The 19692-nt window shown below is 41.8% G+C and overlaps 1 protein-coding gene across 4 annotated transcripts in view; it reads right to left on the bottom strand.

Moving 5' to 3' along the window:
• Positions 1-19692, bottom strand: part of LOC115465597 (protocadherin Fat 4-like) — a 204670-nt gene that overhangs the window by 70239 nt on the left and 114739 nt on the right. For all 4 annotated transcript variants that reach the window (XM_030196179.1, XM_030196180.1, XM_030196178.1 and 1 more), the window contains 5 exons: positions 18725-18957; positions 13869-13978; positions 7582-7710; positions 6287-6423; positions 3068-3265 (listed from right to left, as the gene is read on the bottom strand). In XM_030196179.1, the coding sequence (XP_030052039.1) occupies positions 3068-3265; positions 6287-6423; positions 7582-7710; positions 13869-13978; positions 18725-18957 (807 nt within the window). The remainder of the gene's footprint in view (positions 1-3067; positions 3266-6286; positions 6424-7581; positions 7711-13868; positions 13979-18724; positions 18958-19692) is intronic.

The raw sequence follows: 19692 nt of genomic DNA on the forward strand, positions 1-19692 counted from the left end.
TTTTAGATTGAAAAAAAAATCAGCTAATTGGGAAGCAGTTGGAATATTATTTACACTCACATAATGATGTTGAGAGGTAATAATCAAATTAATAACCAATCAGAAAACAAATTTTGTGTCAGATACGTCCGTACCTATTTTCTTACAGTAGAAAGACCTTTTTTTGGACATAAGAGCTGATCTCCAAATCTGCCTATCCTTAGGTTTTCCACTTTTTATCCACTTACGCTCTAACTACCTACAAGTTTGCGTGTGCATACTGCTTATGCAAGTCAATTGAATTGACTTTCTGAGTATGTACATAGTTTCCGGAAAAAACGGGACATCCAACATTTTTCCAAATAATGTCCTACTGTAACAGAGAATTCTGCTTGAAATTCGAGACATTTATGAATACCCATTTTTTAACAGGATGGAGCTCCAGCGCATAGAGCTCTCAAAACAGCTTGAGCTCTTAATTAATGAAACTCCAGAATTCATTGAGCCAACAGCTCAGTGGCATTGAAGACTTCATGAATTTGTGGGAGAGACTGGAAGAGTGGGCATCCGAAGCACAGCCAAAAGAGCTGGAAACAACAAAAAGTACAAGAAGCCAGGGCTGGTCAAACCCGGTAAGCAAGGTAAACACTGCAGGAGGGCGCCTGCCTTCAAAGGCGCCACTTTGCAAGCAATCAAGCTCTGAGGCTTTTGTTTTTATCTAATCTCTGCTGCTCATCTCAATCTAATCTCTGCTGCTCATCTCAGTCTGGCTCCAAAGCTGTCAGCTCTCTGTTCTGTCCTGTCCCGTCCCCCCTCCCAAGCAGAGAAATATCCTCCTTGTGTTTGTCAGAGGACTGCTCCAACTGAATCTGGCTCTGAAATAACTTGTGGGAGCTCAGCTAACCTCTGCCCAGAGAGGGCTCAGACAGAGACAGCACAGCAAAGCCTGGACCCTTGTTTTGTCAGAGACTGCTGTTTAGTGCTGCACCTGACCCACCCTTTTCCACCCCCACCCCCAACACAGCAACTCACAGGACAGGAGGGCTAGATGCCTGCTTTCAATTCCTAACCATCACCTATCTCTCATTCCCACTTCAGTAACTCCTGTTAGTCTGTCCAACTCAGATTGTAGAATATGTTAGTTTATGCTGATTAAGTCTGTCCTAGCTAGATCCTAAGCTATGCTCGATGGGAAGGCTATTGTGCTGCATGCAGACAGGGCCGGTCTTAGCAAGTGCGGGGCCCTGTGCAGACCAATTTGGTGGGGCCCCAACCCTAGCTCCACCTCATTGATAAGATTATTCCATTTTTAGAATTTTTTTTTTATTTATGAAATTTCAAATAAAGACAAATGAAGCTAAACTTGTACAAAAAAACTGATTGAAATAATAAGCACAATGCTATCATGAAACCTCCCCTCCCCAGAAGTGGAGTGGCCGAGCCACGGGATCATCATGAATGATGCGGACGGTCATCCGAGGCGAGCGGAGGCAGAGCGGGGCCCCCTTAGGCGCAGGGCCCTATGCGACCGCCTTGGTCGTCTCTGCCTAAGACCGGCCCTGCATGCAGAGTCTAACTTCTTAGGATTTCAGGTTAATTTTTGAAGAATTTGAAGAGGGGCTATCTCTGTTCTACATGTGTGACTGCAAGGCCAAGTGTCTGAATAGGGATCTGTTTGTTAGATTCTGAAATTTTGATAACACATTGTTTTTCAGAGTTGGCAAGACCGTCTGTTCTCCTAATTCCTGGTCTGTGTGCTAAGTTCTTTTTCTTCTATACTAGTGTAATATTTTCAATGATGCCATGGCTGGTATAAGGGGTGTTTTTACTGTGGGGGCGGAGCCATAGTGATCCCGCCTCTGGATGGGTAGGGGCGCCGACTAATAGACTGCAGGAGGGCGCTAGAAACCCTAGGGCCGGCCCTGCAAGAAGCCTTCAAGATTGGTGGGATGTCAACTCGATATTTATTAATCAGACCTGATATGGTCTGTGTTTTGATGAAACTGCTTGCATCAGGGGTCTAGTAATGGTCACAAACTTCAAATGTATCACTCTGTCACGAGAAATACAATCTTGCCAAATCTCAAAACACAAACGCCAACTAATGGAGTGGGAACACATATAATAATTCAAAAATACTGCCTGCACAGTTTTCTCTCTGGAGTGATACATTTGAAGTTGTGACCACTGCAAGACCCCGTCCGAGAGCTGCCTGGCTGCAGCGCTGCTGCACCAGGCAGCCATGTGTTTGGGGGGGCAGCAGCCAGGGGAAGGTCACGGTTGGGCTGGGGAAGCTTAGCCTCCCCAAGCCTCTTATACGGTGTGCCTATGACTGTCCTCCCATCCCATCCATGTCCATCAATTTTCCTCTGCCCTGCCCTTCCCTTCCTCCCTCCCTCCCTCCCCTCCTGACATCATCTCACCTCCAGCTTTCCCTTCCCCCTCATTGTTCCGCCCTCTGACGTCATTACGTTTTGACGCGAGTGCGGGGCAATGAGTGGGAATGGATGTTACGAACCAAGGCATCCAGTCATAGAATGTTGGAGGTGCAAATTATTATATAGGATACTATAGAATGACTGAAGGAGATATTTTGTGTTTCGAATCAGTCAAGTCTAAGTCCCAAGCTAAACCCTATTGAAATGTTGCTGTAAGACCTGAAAACAAGCTATTATGCAAGGAGGCCTTCAAATTGAAATGTTTCTATGTAGAAGAATGGGCTACAATTCCTGAAGAAGATTTGAGAGACTGGTCAACAGTTACAGAAAAGATTTGTTGAAGTTACTGTTGCTCTAGGAGGTGCCACCAGATACTGAATAAATGGTTCACATATTTTTTTATACAAGTATATTTTATGTTGAATCTTTTTGTTGAATAAATAATCAAAATATATCCTTTCTGTATGAGTTATTCATTCAGTAGAATCAACTTTTTTTCTTATCACAGCTTACATTAGGATAACTTCTCTCTAAGCACTGAAACCTGAATGAAATTGGATGAATACTTCAGAGTTCACTACTGAGTGACACAATGATCTTATAAGGTTTGTTTTTCTATTGGAAGTTAGGCTAAAATGGTTTCTTCTTACATCAACTTTTGTTTGAGCCAGAAGTCCTCTCCCTCCTTGGTCCCTGGCTTGGACTTTGAAAGAAAATGCTCCAACCATTCCTGCTACTGACAGTACAAAGATCTGTCCTGTTTTTTCATCAATGCTGAACATACTGCTTGGTTGATCCAGAAGACTGTAGCGAAGAATGCCATATTCTCCAGAATCTGGGTCACTGGCCTGCATTAAGGTAAACATAAATAATGCACACTGTAGGTTCTATTAGGAATGAGATGTTGTGTGTCTTAAGAAGGAAGCAGACCAGAACTGGTATTAGGTGTTTTCTGTTTTGGTGAAAACAATATTTTGCACTATTTTTCACATGGAAACCAAATGTTTCATGAATAAAATAAAACATTGCTTAGATAATCACTTTCTCCTCTTAAAAGGGAAGTACTATCTGCAGATACTGCGCTCTTTATCTTAGGAGAATTTGCAAGCACAGTTCTCCTTTAGGCTCGTTTCACACAAAACTGATCATTTCCCATTGCTAAGACTAGGTCTATCCTTCTGTAATCTGTATGCATGCTTTCTTTGCACATGTGCATGGGCAGCAAGTTTGGGCAGGAAGTACTCATGCATACTGTGCTTCTATTGTTAAGAACTGGCCCAGACCCAAAACAGCTATAGTACAGGAGACAGCAGAGATTTTCAGTGCTCCACAACTTCTCTACACCTTCAGTTGCTGCTGTTCATCAGGGCTTTTCCCAGCCAAATCCACTCCTGTTCAGTGTACTGTGCACTCTCCAACTGCGGAAACCTGAAAATATAGATGCCCTTCCATGTTTCTCCAAACCCTTAAATTTTATACACCCAGTTTCTGATTACTTGGGATGGTGGAACATGGACATCATGCCTACCAAGTCTCCTGCACTTGCCTTTAGGAATCTATCTCCTGTTCCACAAGCAGCAGCCGAAAACTCTCACCAATGCAACCTCCTGCTACTGCTGACTCTAGGTGACAAGAGTAGGTGCAAACCTTGTAAACTAGCACGCTCTGCTGCTGACCTTGTAATACACAAGGTGCAATCCTGTTCATTTCCATTCTCCCTTGGCACCTCTGCTTCCCACTGCAAAGCAGTAGCCTGAATGAAAAAGCAGAAGGTGTGGAACAACGCAGGGGGTGGAATGCGGCTTGGCATGGGGTTTTAGAATTGCTCTCCACTGGCATCTCTGAGACATCCTGAGCTATTATGAGAGTAGCAGTACAGATTTCAATGGGTAGAACTAGGGACTATATAAACCACTCTGTTTTGGACATGCATGTTCCAAGCCAGTGCTGTATAAAATGTCTCCCTCCTGGAATTGGGTAACTTCGCAGCTTTGCAAATTTATCTCATGCATATTCATTGTGGATATCATGAAAACTTGCTTGGTGGTGGAGTTCCCAGGACAGATTCTGCTGCATGACTTATATTCCACCAGTGTCGCTATGCTCATATTAGTCCTCTGCTCAAGTCACGTCATTGGTTCTGTCTATAATTAAGTTTTATTTCAGGTATACTGCACTATTTCCCATCCCCCAAAACTCTCTTTTTCCTATCAGCCACATGAAGGAATTTCTGGCTGGTCACATGCTCTGATGGGGTCTCATGTTGCTAAGGCAATTCAGATACCTGGTATATCCTGTTACAAAAGTGAGTTAGAGGTGTGGCAAGGTCAAATTGCAAGCTTCCAGCACATATGAAAGTCCCAATTACAAGTTTCCAGCCCATATGCAGCACCTATGATTGGTCCAGGGTAGAGGAGAGGTGGATGCTCACAACAGTCTATAAAACCATGCTGCAGACAAAGGAACTCTGAAAAACCAGGCATGCTTGGAAAGAGAGTGTTTCAGATCCGTCCAATGGCCTATGGTTTTTCCCAAGGGGGTTTTACTTTCCTCCCCTTGATAGAAACTAATTCTTTATAGCTATTAATCTTTCTTTTCATTCATTCATTCTTTCTGTTTCTGCCTTCTCCCTCCTTTCTCTCTGTTCTGTGACCTTTGTATGAGGAACAAACTTTTCTTCCTTCTTTATCTAATTAGTCTAATTACTTATAATTACCAGAGGTACTGATGTTAGATTGTTGTAAGTTTGTTATAACTTGAAACTGATGTCTGATGCTTTGCTGGTGGGTGAGTAATTAAAAAGACTTTTAATTCTCTCTAATTCCTCTAAATTATTTCTGTTTTATTTTGTGATATTTCATAAGTGTTTTAGCGGAAAGCAAACCAAACTGCGTAGCCTAGAACAGTTCCCTATCCGTTTCCGAATACAGGTTAACCTTCTCTTATTGACTTACAAATGCATTCACTCTGCAGCTCCTTAGTATCTCTGCATTCTTATCTCTCCCTAAACTCCTCCCCGAGAACTCCGTTCATCGGGTAAATCTCTCTTATCTGTACCCTTCTCCTCTACTGCCAACACCAGACTCCATTCCTTTTATCCTGTTGCACCATACGCCTGGAATAGACTTCCTGAGTCAGTACCTCAGGCTCCATATCTGGCCATCTTGAAATCTAGGCTAAAAGCCCACCTTTTTGAGGCTGCTTTTAACTTCCAAACCCTATTCACTTGTTCAGAACCCATGTCTGTTTTATCATTCCTACCTTAAGTAATTCCCTTATCCTTTATTTGTCCTGATTTTGTCCTGATTAGATTATAAGCTCTATCGAGCAGGGACTGTCTCTTACATGTTTAGTGTACAGCGCTGCGTATGTCTAGTAGCGCTATAGAAATGATAAATAGTAGTAGTAGTAGAATTGGAAAGCCCTGCCTTAAGGGGCTCTAGAAACTTGCCTTTCATCCACTCTTAATGTGTGATAACATTGTCCCAGCTAGAGACAGAATGGGGGTCACACATACAACAAATCAGAAAAAAACCTTATAAAAGTAATTTTAGTGTTAAATTCAAATGTGTTTTTTAAAATCTTAAATGCTGCAAATACAAAGAATGCATTTAAAATCATTTGCAAACTATTACCCTGTGGTCCTAGTTTGTATGTGTGACTTTTATGCCCCTTCCCATATTAATAGCACCTCCACCTGAGAGACTCTGATGAAAATGATCAATAGAGCACACTTAGTAGAAAGAGAGTTTTAGAAGAAGAATGTATATAGTCATAAGAATATGTAAGTTTTATGTCTAAAAAGCATGGAAACAGAGGAAAATATATATTAACATAGAAACAGAAAGAAAATGATAAGAATAGCATACCTCCACTTTAATAACTGGGAATCTGAATGAAACTGAATTTAGGATTCTTGTAGAGTACGGTGACTCCACAAATGATGGTGCCTCATTTATATCTTCTACAAAGATGATTAATTTAACTCTATTTTCAGATAATGAACCTTGGAAAAAAATACAAAGAAGAGGGAGCAAATATAAATACTTCTGGTTTATAATGCTATTGTAGCTGAGGGGAGAATTCATTTGGAACAGAACAGGGCTGGATTTCAAATTTGGAAACCCATGTGCAGAAGGAAGGGAGACAGGAAGAAGTCTCCATTCTCCTCCCATTCCCTGCATTGTCTTTGCCCAGATATTCCTCTCCTCAGTTGCCTCACTTTTATGTCCAGGGCAGGATTAACCCTTTAGTGGGCCCTAGGCAAAATAGCATGTTAGCCCCCCTCTCCATCATAATATAAACACATTTTAAAACTCCCACAAATGGGGACTCAGCATGGTTCTGACTACACAGGAGAACCAGCAGAAGTTGAAGTAGCAAGTAACAAGGGCTGCTCACTGATTCCTCTTGTTATCTGGATAGCAACCAATGCACAGGGGATGGAGTGGGGAGAACAGACAGGCCTTTGCAGGAGATGGTAGCTCTGGTCCGCCATACTGCTCTCCTTGTAACCAGCAGTTGACTTCCCAGGGTAAATCTCTGCTTCCTGAGCTACTGAATTATCACATCTGAGAGCTCCTCCGAAATAATTGGGTCCCTAGGTATGAGCCTAGTTTGCCAATGCCTTAATCCTGCCCTGCTCGTGTCCCCCCTCACCTCAGTGTCAGGAAATCTATAGGTGCAGGCAGCAGCTATATCTCTCTGAAGAAAGTCAGCTGGCACACACTCACAGGTCTTGCTGTGGTCCCAACCTATCCTCCTATATGAAGGAAATCTATAAGAGGGGGGCAGGGCTGCTGCCAGGTCTATGAGCAAACACTAGTTCACAGGCTGTCTGCTCATTTTTCTTCAAAGTTTTCTGAGTTGCTGTTGCTGCATGCATAATTGAAGAGCATGGTGGCATGGCAGCAGTCTTAAATGGTAGAACAGGGGTGGTACCCTGGTGTCTATGAAAATTTGTCATTAGAGGCAAACGATTTTCTTATCTATGCCAAAAACTAGGCCTGGAAGAAAAGGCAAAAAAAAATAAATCTTAAAAAGCACTTTGACAAGTTTTTTTTAAACTGTTACATATTTTTTTAATGTAGTATGCTCATTGTAAGATAATTATCTTGCACCGTGGCAGATACCTCTCGTCACATCACATTCCCAGCAAACACACCTTCACTTGCTGAGATATCAGAGAGACGTTCCTGCGCCTCTACTGTAATTTCATAAAGAGATCTTTCCTCATAATTAAGATTTTTTGAAGTCCTTAATTGTCCATTGTTTTCATTCAAAGTGAAGTGTCCTACAAAAGAAATAATAAGATTGATTTTCAGTATTTACAACTTGCATGCATATAAACACATGCTCTCATACATACATATATAAGATATGTCAATGATATGCCCTGGTGGATCCTCCTCTACTGCTATCCCACTAGTAGTCAGCAGGGGCGTAGCTAGGTGGGGCCAAGGGGGCATGGGCCCCCACAGATTTAGCCCTGGCCCCCTCTACTTTGACGCCCCTTCCGCCGACCCTCCCCTGCCACTTTCAATCCCCCCCGCCAACCCTCCCCCACCGCCAGGTACCTTTGCTGGCAGGGGTCCCCAACCCCCGCCAGCCGAAGTTTTCTTCAGCGCCGGTCTCCGGCGCCTTCGCTGATCTGTTTCTGTCAGTCCTGACTCCTGACGTCCTTCGTGCATGTCCTGTATGTAGCCCCATGCAGGACGTGCATGCACGACGTCATGAGTCAGAAACAGATCAGCGAAGGCGCCGCAGACCGGCGCTGAAGAACACTTCAGCTGGCGGAGGTTGGGGACCCCGCCAGCAAACATACCTGGCGGCGACGGGGGAGGGTCGGCGGCTGGGAGAGGTGGGCTAAACTGTGCCCCCCCCCCCACCTTGGGCTGTGGACCCCCTCCCGCCGAGGTCTGGCTATGCCCCTGGTAGTTAGTGTACGCCAGGGCATTTTGGATCTCTTCTCCTCTCTCTACTTATTCCCTTGGTGATCTGATCTTCTCCCATGGTTTTCAGTACCATCTTTATATTGCTGTTGGACATTTCACAGCCAGCTCAAACTGAACATGACCAAGATTTGATATTGGCTCTGGAGTAAGTACACAAAGGAAATCTAATAAGTTAGCATGTTTGTACGTTTGGGAAGCTTGCCAGGTGCCCTTGGCCTGGATTGGCCGCTGTCATGGACAGGATGCTGGACTCGATGGACCCTTGGTCTTTTCCCAGTGTGGCATTACTTATGTACTTAACATTCAAAAAGGACACTATGATAAAATTAGAAGAATGGTGGAAAAAAATATTAGAGGAGCAGCTGCAAAGGTCAAAAATGTACATCAGGTGATGTTCTAAAATACCATCCTGAAAGCCCAGGCCAGTTATGTTCCATGTATTAAAAAAGGAGGAAAGAAGACCAAACGACAGCCAGCATGGTTAGAAAGTGAAGTGACAGAAGCTGTTAGAGAAAAAAGAAAGTCCTTCATAAAATGGAACAAGGATCCAACTGAAAATAATAAGAAACAGCATAAGGAATGGCAAGTCAAATGCAAAGCTCTGACAAGGAAGGCAAAGAGGGACTTTGAAAAAAAGATTGCGTTGGAGGCAAAAACACATAGTAAAGACTTTTTAGGTACATTAAAAGCAAGAAGCCAGCAAAAGAATCAGTTGGACCACAAGAAAACCGAGGGGTAAAAGGGGCACTCAGCGAAGACAAAGCCATAGCAGAGAGATTAAGGGGCCCTTTTACTAAGCTGCGTAAGCACCTACGCATGCCCAATGCATGACAATTCAGAATTACCACCCAGCTACCGTGTGGCCCGGGCAGTAATTTCATTTTTTACGTGCATCCACTATGTGCGCAGGAAAATTGTTTTTATTTTCTGGTGGATGGCAGAAACTGGACGGTAATCATCATTGTACATGTATAGACGATTGCCACACAGTTCCCATGTGAGATCTTACCGCTAAGTCGATGGGTGGCAGTAAGGTCTCAGGCCCAAAATGAACGCGCAATAATTTTAATTTTGCCGCACATCCAATTTAGGCAAAAATTTTAAAAAGGCCTTTTTTACAGGTGCGCTGAAAAATGGATCTGCACGTGCCCAAAACACATGCCTACACTAGAGCAGTCCATTTTTCAGCACACCTTAGTAAAATTTTTGCTTCAGTCTTCACTGAGGAAGATTTGGGAGAGTACCGGTGCCAGATATGGTATTCAAAGCTGATGAGTCAGAGAATAAAATCTCTATAAACCTGGAAGATGTAATGGCACAATTTGACAAATTGAAGAGTAGCAAATAGCCTGGACCGGATGGTATTCATCTCAGAGTACTGATAGAATTGAAACATGAACTTTCAGAACTATTGTTAGTAACATGTAATTTATCCTTAAAATCAAGCAGGATACCGGAAGATTGGAGAGTGGCCAATGTAACGCCGATTTTTTTTTTTTTAAAGTTCCAGAGGTGACCCGGGAAACTATAAACCGGTGAGCCTGACATCTGTGCCAGGTAAAATGGTACAGACTATTATAAAGAACAAAATTACAGAGCATATTCAAAAGCATGGATTAATGAGACAAAGCCAACATGGATTTAATGAAGGGAAACCTTGCATCACCAATCTACTACATTTCTTTGAAGTGGTGAACAAACATGTGGATAAAGGTGAGCTGGTTGATACTGTGTATCTGAATTTTCAAAAGGCATTCGACAAAGTACCAATGAAAGACTCGATAGGAAATTGGAGAGTCATGGGATAGGAGGTACTGTGCTATTATGGATTAAAAACTGGTTAAAAGAAAAAAAACATAGAGTAGGGTTAAATGGTCAGTATTCTCAATGAAGAAGAGTAGATAGTGGAGTTCCCCAGGGGTCTGGGCTGGGACCACTGCTTTTTAAATTATTTATAAATGATCTAGAGATGGGAGTAACTAGTGAGGTAATTAAATTTGTTATTCAAAGTTGTTAAATTGCAAGGGCATTGTGAAAATTTACAAAAGGACCTTACAAGACTGGGAGACTGGGCATCCAAATGTGAGCAAGTGCAAAGTGATGCATGTGGGAAAGAGGAACCCGAAATATAGTTATGTGATGCAAGGTTCCACATTAGAAGTCACGGAACCAGGAAAGGGATCTAGGTGTCATCGTTGATGATAGGTTGAAACCCTCTGCTCAGTGTGCAGCAGTGGCTAAGAAAGCAAATAGAATGTTAGGTATTAGGAAAGAAATGGAAAACAAAAATAAGGATGTTATATTGCCTTTGTATCACTCCATGGTACAACCGCACTCAAAAAAGATAATAGTGGAATTAGAAAACGTACAGAGAAGGGCGGCAAAAATGATAAGGTAATGGGACAACTTCCCTATGAAGAAAGGCTGAAGCAGGTAGGGCTCTTCAGCTTGGAGAAAAGCTGGCTGACGGGAGATATGATAGAGGTCTATAAAATAATGAGTGGAATGTAACAGGTAGACGTGAAATGCTTGTTTACTCATTCCAAAAATACTAGGACTAGGGGGCACAAATGAAGTGACAAAGTGGTAAAGTTAAAATAAATCGGAGAAAATATTTCTTCACTCAACATGTAATTAAACTCTGGAATTCATTGCCAGAGAATGTAGTAAAAGCAGTTAGCTTAGTAGGGTTTAAAAAAGGTTTGGATAGCTTCCTAAATGAAAATTTCATAAGCCATTATTACGATGGACTTGGGGAACACTGCTTATTTCTAAGATAATCAAAAAATATAGCAAAAAATGGCAACCCTCCACCACTTATAATTTGAACCATACACAACAAACTGTCAGTGGAGCAGCTCACACTTATTTATGCATTAAAAAGGGGATGTCTCATGCTGTCACACAGGCACTTCTTTTTTGTGCTTCCTTAAAGCCTCAGCTTTAGTGACTCAGTTATAATCATCAACTACCCCCAACCACCAATAGTGCTGTCAACTACCTCAAAATAAGTGTTCTGCAATAAATTAATCCATGTTTCAACTGTGCTTATATAACAAAAAATTCTTCTTTGGTTTATATCAATTTTTTGTAAATTTTTATGCACTATCGTTTGTAGCTTATATACAGAGCTTAAACTCGTACAGAAACAATGTTTAAACTTGTCAAGCAGGATCAATGTTTTGACTTATCTGGCTGAAAACCCCCCTGCTGCTTTATTATCTGTAGCTCATGCTGTGGATTCAGCCGTCCTGCATTACTTAGATCTCACTTGTCAGCATTCCATTAAACAGACGGTGAATGTCTTATCCCGACAGGAACCTGTTTCGGGGTGCCTCACTTTGTCAAGGGAACTTGCATGTACTTCACCAGCGACCACATTTTCTGGCAATGAATTCCAGAGTTTAATTACACATTGAGTGCTTGATGGAATATTTGTAGTGTTGCCTTTTCATATATAAGATTGTGGTTGTTTTGAATTTTAGGAGTTAGTGCTGTTTATTAAGGCAGGCTTGTTATATAGGTTTTCCTGAGTTATTTCACAAAATGGCTGGTAATAGAAGGAGTATGTGTGACAGAATTAGAATTTTCTGTCTTTGGAGAGTAGCAAGGGGGAATATGCAATTTACATGAGTTCACATACGGAGTACAGTGTGGTAGAAGTATACAAAATGAGTTCTCAGGTGTCACATATTTGAGTGTAAGTCCATACTTGCTATCTTGCTAGGCACTACCACACTAAATACAGTATGTGTAGTGATTGTGTTACCTTGGGTGGTGGAGGGCATCACTTCCTGAGAAATCAGACAGACTGTAACTCAAGTAGTGTATGGTATAAGCTGCCCTTGCGGAAAATGGTATATTGGATATACTATGAGAAAGATTAAGGTGCGAGTGGGGGAACACCTTAGCAACATTAGATTACATAAAATGGAAGCTCCTCTTGTGACTCCTTGGGGAGAAACTGGGCACAATTTAGAAGAGTTGAGATTTATTGTCAGTGGCGTTCCTGGGGGGGGCGGACACCCGGGGCGGTGCCCCGCCCCCCCCCCGCTGGGGGGGGGTGCCGCAGCGCGCGCCTGCTCAGAGTTCCCTGACTTTGTGCGTTCGCTGGAGCTCCCTCTGACCCGGAACAGGAAGTAACCTGTTCCAGCCAGGGCAGAGCGAGCTGCAGCGAACGCGCGAAGTCAGCGAACTCAGAGCAGGCGCGCCGCGGCACCCCCCAGCAGCGTGCACCCGGGGCGGACCGCCCCCACCTTGGTACGCCACTGTTTATTGTTTTATATCAGCTTTGTGATGTTTGAGGAGGTAATGCACCTCAGAAATTGCATAGGGTGGAACAAAAATATATTTTTTCATATAATACGTTGGAGCCTGCGGGTCTCAATCGAGAAATTGAATGGGATCTGATTAGATAGGCAATGGATATGTAGTTTTGAGTGCGTCAGCTCCATAAATTTCTCTGATTGGATCTGCTCTAATTGTGAGTACCTTATACTCTGGGTACGGAAATGAGATAGCTATATCCGGTTGAGGTGATTCAGCATTGCGGTTGGTCTGTCTGACTGACTCCCGGTAATGGCTTGCTATAGAGATATATTTGTTTGTGGTAAGTTGCTAAAGTTTTTTTGGTTGTATAAATTATAATACATATTTGGAGTTAGTAGTGTTTTATACTTTTTATACACAGAATAACAGCTCCTGAAGACGCCGACTTAGAGGCGAAACACATGATTGGTACGCCAATTGTGCGAGACAATTGCTTGTGTTGAGCTGAAAGTGAGAGCTGAAAGTGAGAGGCTAAGATATTGAAAGCCCGGTTACAAAATTGAAGATAGAGATGTTTGATTATGATACGGATCATGAACTGAGATTGAAAACCATGATGGATTGACTTCGGTTTAGACTGCTGGACTTTGAGTCTGTGCTCCGTGGAGGGAGGAAGGAGAGGAATTACGACAGCTGTTTAATGTTGCTTATATTAGCAAGAAGAGAAGATATGGTAGCTGGAGTATATTTAATGCTGCTATAACTTGCTACAACTTTCCATGCTTAATTGGAAGATGGATCTCCACGTGAGAACCTAACAGACTATTTGTTTTCTTTGTTAGTTTTTCCCTGGTTTCAATCAAAAAAAATTTTTAATGTTGAAGTATGAGGATGAGTGAAGTGTGGATGGTGTTTAGTATTGAATTTTAAATGTGTTTTGTGTGTGTTAATAAAGAAAACGATTATTGTACACAGAAATTTTTGAATATTAATAAAAACATTTATTGTATATTGTATCAATGTTTATATTCTCCTTAATTCTTAGCTACTACCACACTAAACCCTTATTTCAGTGCTCTACCACCTTTGGACACCTTTATCGAAACAGAACAGGAAACTCTTGAAGCTAGCACTCCAAATACTGACAAACAAACTGCTAAGGAAGCAAATTAGTACACTCTTCTCTTCTACAATGCTTTCAGTATGCACAAAAATGGAGTGTACTCACCACCATCATTACCAGCTACAATTTTGTATGTCATGTGTTTCCCCAAACTTTCGCTTTCAGCAAACGTGTAAACTAAATATTTGGCTCCTGTGTTTTCTCTCACAGTTGTGCTAACACAGATAAAAAAAGAAAAGAAAATAATACAAAGACACTGAATGTGTGTGACATAAGGGACAATATTCAAAGTAATTTAGCCATGTTAAACTGGATTTTATTGGATTTTCCTTGGTTTGATATTTTTCTTCTTTAATGATTTTGTTTTATAGTGTTTATTTTACTGTCTGTTGTTCTGTTATTTATCTGTCATTGTTTTATCTCAGTTCTCTGATTATATATTTTACATTGATATTAAGACACCTTCATAATTTTGGTCAGATTTCCCAGGAATGTAAATAAATAGATACATAGAGGGGGTAATTATATAACAGGTCACCCAGGCTTAGAGGGCAAGAACATAAGGGCATATGAATTTTTCTTTTAGGAAATTAGACCACTTTAAACCCTGCTAGGCTAACTTTTTTTTACCTCATTCTCTGGTAATGCATTCCAGAGTTTAATTACACCTCTTTTAGGACAATGTTATAAAGACACATAACTGCCCATGTGTTTATACAATACTAGCATAAATCCTACAGAAATTGTGCCCAGATTGAAGAGAAGGTGGAAATGTTCATGAATACAACAAGCACATATGTGCATATTTTATAAAATACATGTGTAAATCATGACTCCACTCATGAACACACCTACCCCTCATTCTACATAGTGCACCAACAAGCACCAATTCAATGCATAAACTTTGCAGTACAATGGCAACTGTGAGCCAAGACAGGGGTGAAATGGCAGATACATGTGTAGGTACATTAAGGCACTCTTCCTTAACTTGATGCCTAAGTATTCTAGCGCAGTGTTTCCCAAGTTCAGTCCTTGATTATGCCTTGCCAATCAGGTTTTCTGGATATCCACAATGAATATGCATGAACTTGATTTGCATACACTGCCTCCATTATATGCAAATCTCTTTCATGCATATTCATTGTGGATATCCTGAAAACCTGACTGGCAAGGGATATTCCAGGACCGGATTTGGGAAACACTTTTCTAGTGTGTAAATGCAAGGAGGACGTTCATGAGGGAGGGACATTGCTAGGCCATGGGCAGTCACTAAATGATGCGTGCTACTTATAGAATACTGTCAGTTGTACATGCAGAATGTTACATTTAGGTGTGCGTATTTACACCTGCTATCGACACGCAGTGAGTACCTCTACATGTTGGCGTGTAACTGCCAACTTAAGCTAGTCCTATATAATAATTCTGACCTCTAATGTTCTGTGCTTGGGACCGTGGCTCCCTGGAGGTGGTGGTCTGCTAGGCAGACACGCACTGACGTCACTGACGTCAGGACAGCTGATTCGAAGGGAAGGGGAGGAGTAGGGAAACACTACTCCTCCCCCTGCCTCGGAATCATCTGTCATCCCCCGCGCTACAGCTCCCTCGACCCCCCCCACCGGCCCGCCGAAAACCATCAGACGCACGCAGAGGAACTTCCAGAGAAGATGAACAACGCGAAGGGCACAACAGCACTTCGGCTGTCGGTGGTTTGGGTACCCCGTCAGCACAGGTAGTCCAGAACGGGGCCGCCGTGGCAGGGGGCGGTTTTCGCCGGCACGGGGGGGGGGGGGGGGGGAGAAATTGCCTGCCTAGGGCCCGTTTCCTTGCCTTCAGAAACAGGCCTTTTTTACTAGTATTCTATAACAGATTTGGCATGAAAATTTCTCATTATAGATTACTAGCTTAGTGCTTAATTTTGGCACCTAACTTTAAGTGCCCTTTATAGAACTGTGCTCTTACTGTATAAGTATGTGCTAGCATGCACATGTAATTTTAGGTGTTGCATAACATCTTAATATAGTAACATAGTAAATGTTGACTGATAAAGACCTGCACGGTCCATCCAGTCTGCTCAACAAGGTGGCCTGAGTTGAATCTGGTACTCTGCACAGGTTCCACTTCTTCACGATTAAACACTGGTATACGTAATCTCTTTCTGCTCTTCAACACTCCAGTCTTGATCCTGATCTGTATTTTGCCATCTACGGGACCCAGACCATAGAAGTCTGCCCAGCATCGGTCTACCTTCCCAACCTCTGAAACTGCCATCAAAGTTCAGTCCAGTTATGAGGTCATTTAAGTTTTTTTCTTTAATTACAATCCATCTTTTTTCTATAAAGTGTTCCTCTGTGCTTATCCCACGTATTCTTGAATTCTGTCACTATTTTTGTCTTCACAACCTCCCATGGCAGAAAGTTCATAAGAGCCCATTTACATGGATCATTCAGCATTTTATGAATGAAAATGGTTTATAAAATTACCCTCTTTATGCATCTAGATTGCCATGTCTGAAATTTGCTATCCTCTGCCCAGCTAAAAGTGTGCCCAGACTTTCTCTTAGTTTTAGTCAGATTGGAGGTATTCTCAAGGCCATGTTTATCCCAGTGGAAGAAAATAGCACATGCATAGGACTTTTACCCTCCTCACTACTTTACCTTCCTTCATTACCCATACAAAATATCAGATGAAAACATGGCAATCATTTTAGCAAACACGCTTTATGCTGATTTCAAGGAGAACCTATCATGATACTTTTCTTTTGAAAATCAGCATATTGTCTATGTACTGAAGAGGCTCATGTGCTTTGCAACGTTTGGATTTTGCCCCATGTGGAGGGTAATTTTATAACAGGCAGCCTAGATTATAAACCAGGAAGATGCTTAATTTTTGCCCCATTTTATAAAGACACATAAATGCCTATCCCTCAAATTCTATAATTCTATATAAGGCACCTTAAGTTGTTCACGCTAATTTGGCCGCATGGCCAAATTGCATGCACAACTTACTTGATTAACAAGCCAATCAGTACTTGAACCACTTATTGCTTTAATTAGAATTAACGAGCACAATTTTCTAAGTGTATTCTATAACACAGTGTAAATTCTAATGCACACAGTTGAAAAGGAGGCGTTGCCATGGGCGTGGAATGGTTGTGGGTGTTTAAAAAAAAACTATGTGCACTATTATAGAATACATCCAATCTACCCCTAACTTAGGTGCAGGTATTTAGGCCCAGTTTTAGGTGGCTTAAATGGATGAGCCTAAATTTTAGTCACAAGAACAACGTATGAGCGTATTCTATAAACTACGTATAACTTTAGGCATAGTTTATAGGATCACGCTAACTGCGTGGTTTTACAGTGTCGTTTTTGAAGGCACCATATATATAATTCTCCCCTATATGTCGCACAAATCCAGCACCAATAGCGCCTAGATTTAAGGCATGGACATTTCGCTTGCTCAAGAGCAGATGTAAATGTCCACATATAGAATATAAGGGCAACAAACAAAGTAGGGTAGAGCAATGGATCCGGTGTAAGCCAGAGGAAAATGTTTATTCAAGCACAAATCAAATCACAGGTTCGATACGGACCCATGTTTCAACGTGAAATGCTTGCTTCAGGAGTCACAAAAAATTTCTCCTCTGTATGCAGTGATGCTTAAAATGTACAGATTACAATCAATGAGTATCCAGCAAGAAACTTCCCAAAAGGATGAAAGCAAGTAGCTAAGTTAACTACCAACTTTTCAAATGTCAGAAGCATAACAGGGATCAATTGTTGGGGTTGAGCCTTTTTCTTTTAAAGCCTAAAACGGCTGTCATTCAGGAATCAGCCTATTGTTCTTAAAAACAGATGGGCCTAACTCAATCCAGCTTAAAATAAGTACAAGGGATCCTTTTGAAAGAAAAAGAAAACAAATGCCTATTTTCTTTCCTGTGAGAAAAAAAGTTTAAGCTGCACACATTCCTCCATAGCTGTAGGGGGAGGTGTCAAGGGCATTTGATGTCACTTCCCGTCAGGTGGTTCCATCCAAGATGGCGGCTAGTAGTAGAAACAGGAAAAGATATGATGTGTCCAGTAATAGCTGCCATCTTGGAAAAAGGTGACATTACCAACAGGGGCGGTGTTTGGGGTGGGGTTATAAAAGGGGGCAGGGTTTAGCATGGGTTTATGCAAATAAGGCAGGGCAAGGGGTATGGTTATACCAAAGGGATGGGGCTATGATGTCACATCCAATGATGTCAAAGGGGTGGGGAATAGGAATGGCTTGGGTAGCGTGTTTTCTTTTGCTTCCCAACCCCATAGTGCTATAACAATCACACCAACTCTAAAATATATATATATATGGTGAAGAACTGTGCACTTATCTCGCCTCGCTGACAGCTACTAAATTCCCGCTGTTCCTGTCGCGCCTTCCCCTGAAACCACGTTAGCATTTTTAAAAAACGTTTTCTCAAATAATCTTAGAGTAACCCAATGAAAGAAGTGCTATACCACTAGGTAGCAGCTTCATTGTCTGCAGTAACAGTGGAAAAATATCTGAGGGTACTCTATTTACAAAATATATATATATATACATGAAGATATATGGGTGAGATCTGTGACACTAAGTATTTATATATTTTTGGTGGTTTTCAGTACTGGTTTGTGTGAAAAGCATTGAATGTTACCAGAGATATTGATATCATTAATTCGCTTTCTGTTGGGTAGCATGTGGGCATGGCTTGGGCATGCCCTTGTTTCTAATTGGCTGAGAACCCAGAAGTGGGCATGTCACCTGTCAAAATCATTTTGACAAATGTCGGTGAGATATACTATTCATGCATATTTTGCTAAAATTACTTTATAAAATTTTCCCCAAAATGTACATGTAAATTCCTTTGAATGTGAGTGCAGATGTACAAAGACAAGAAATATAAACACAACAAAAAGACTGTCAGAACAATAAATGAGACTCACCTTATTTCAGTCTGATTTAAAAGTTGATTATCCACCACATTAACTGTAAGCTTCACTGTAGAATTAAGTGGCGGATAACCTCTGTCTTTTGCTAATACAGTTAAAACGAATTCCCCAGATCTGGGCAGGTTTCCTGTTGTTAGTATTTTACCTTCATTGGGATTCTCAATCATGAAAAACTGACTAAACATAAAATCAAGTGGCAAATAATATTCTACAACAGCGTTTTCCCCCTGCAAAGGAAGACAGGTTACAAAATTAGGGGCAATATTATTTCCATTGTCTTTTCTTTATTTTTGCAGTTTTAGTCCACTTTAAGAGGGTTTTAGCATTCCCAAAATTCAGTTGGTTATTAAGTGGTTTTTTAAACGCTTACCAAACCCAGCTAAGTTAGACCCGCATAATCAGTGCTAGACCATATGAAGACACCAGCATTTTATATCTGGCCCTGATCAGATAGGAAATAGCCCCTGGGACTTATGCGGGTCTCAACTGCTCTCAGATGGGACCTACATAAGGGTATTTGGCCAGGTCCCAACTCTCTTCCCCACCCCTGATTCCAATTCCCTCTCCCCCCATCCTACTTCCTGGAACAGCAGCTGACCTCCCAAGGATCACCCCTACTCCCTGTAGGAACCCCTTGGCCTATTTTCTCAATCCGTGATGGTCTAGCAGAGAAAGGGTAGGAGTGATACCCAGTCCTCCTATCCATTGTGGCTTCCCCTCCAAAATGGCTTCCATGACCTCTAGTGTCTGTCTCGTGGTACTTGGTATTCAGTCAGTGGCAGTCTTTAATTGCTGATCACTGCTGGCTACTTTACCCAGGTATTCAGGAATTAAATACCTGAATCTTTGGTGGCACCCCAAAATTCTGAGGGTATAGCTGATATTCAGTGCTGTACCCGCATAGTTAAGTGGGTAGCACTGTCTTTTGTTGGTCCTATATGCTTGGTTCGCTATTTGGGTGC

Source organism: Microcaecilia unicolor, chromosome 3 (assembly GCF_901765095.1).
Source record: "Microcaecilia unicolor chromosome 3, aMicUni1.1, whole genome shotgun sequence".
NCBI classification, from domain to species: domain Eukaryota; kingdom Metazoa; phylum Chordata; class Amphibia; order Gymnophiona; family Siphonopidae; genus Microcaecilia; species Microcaecilia unicolor.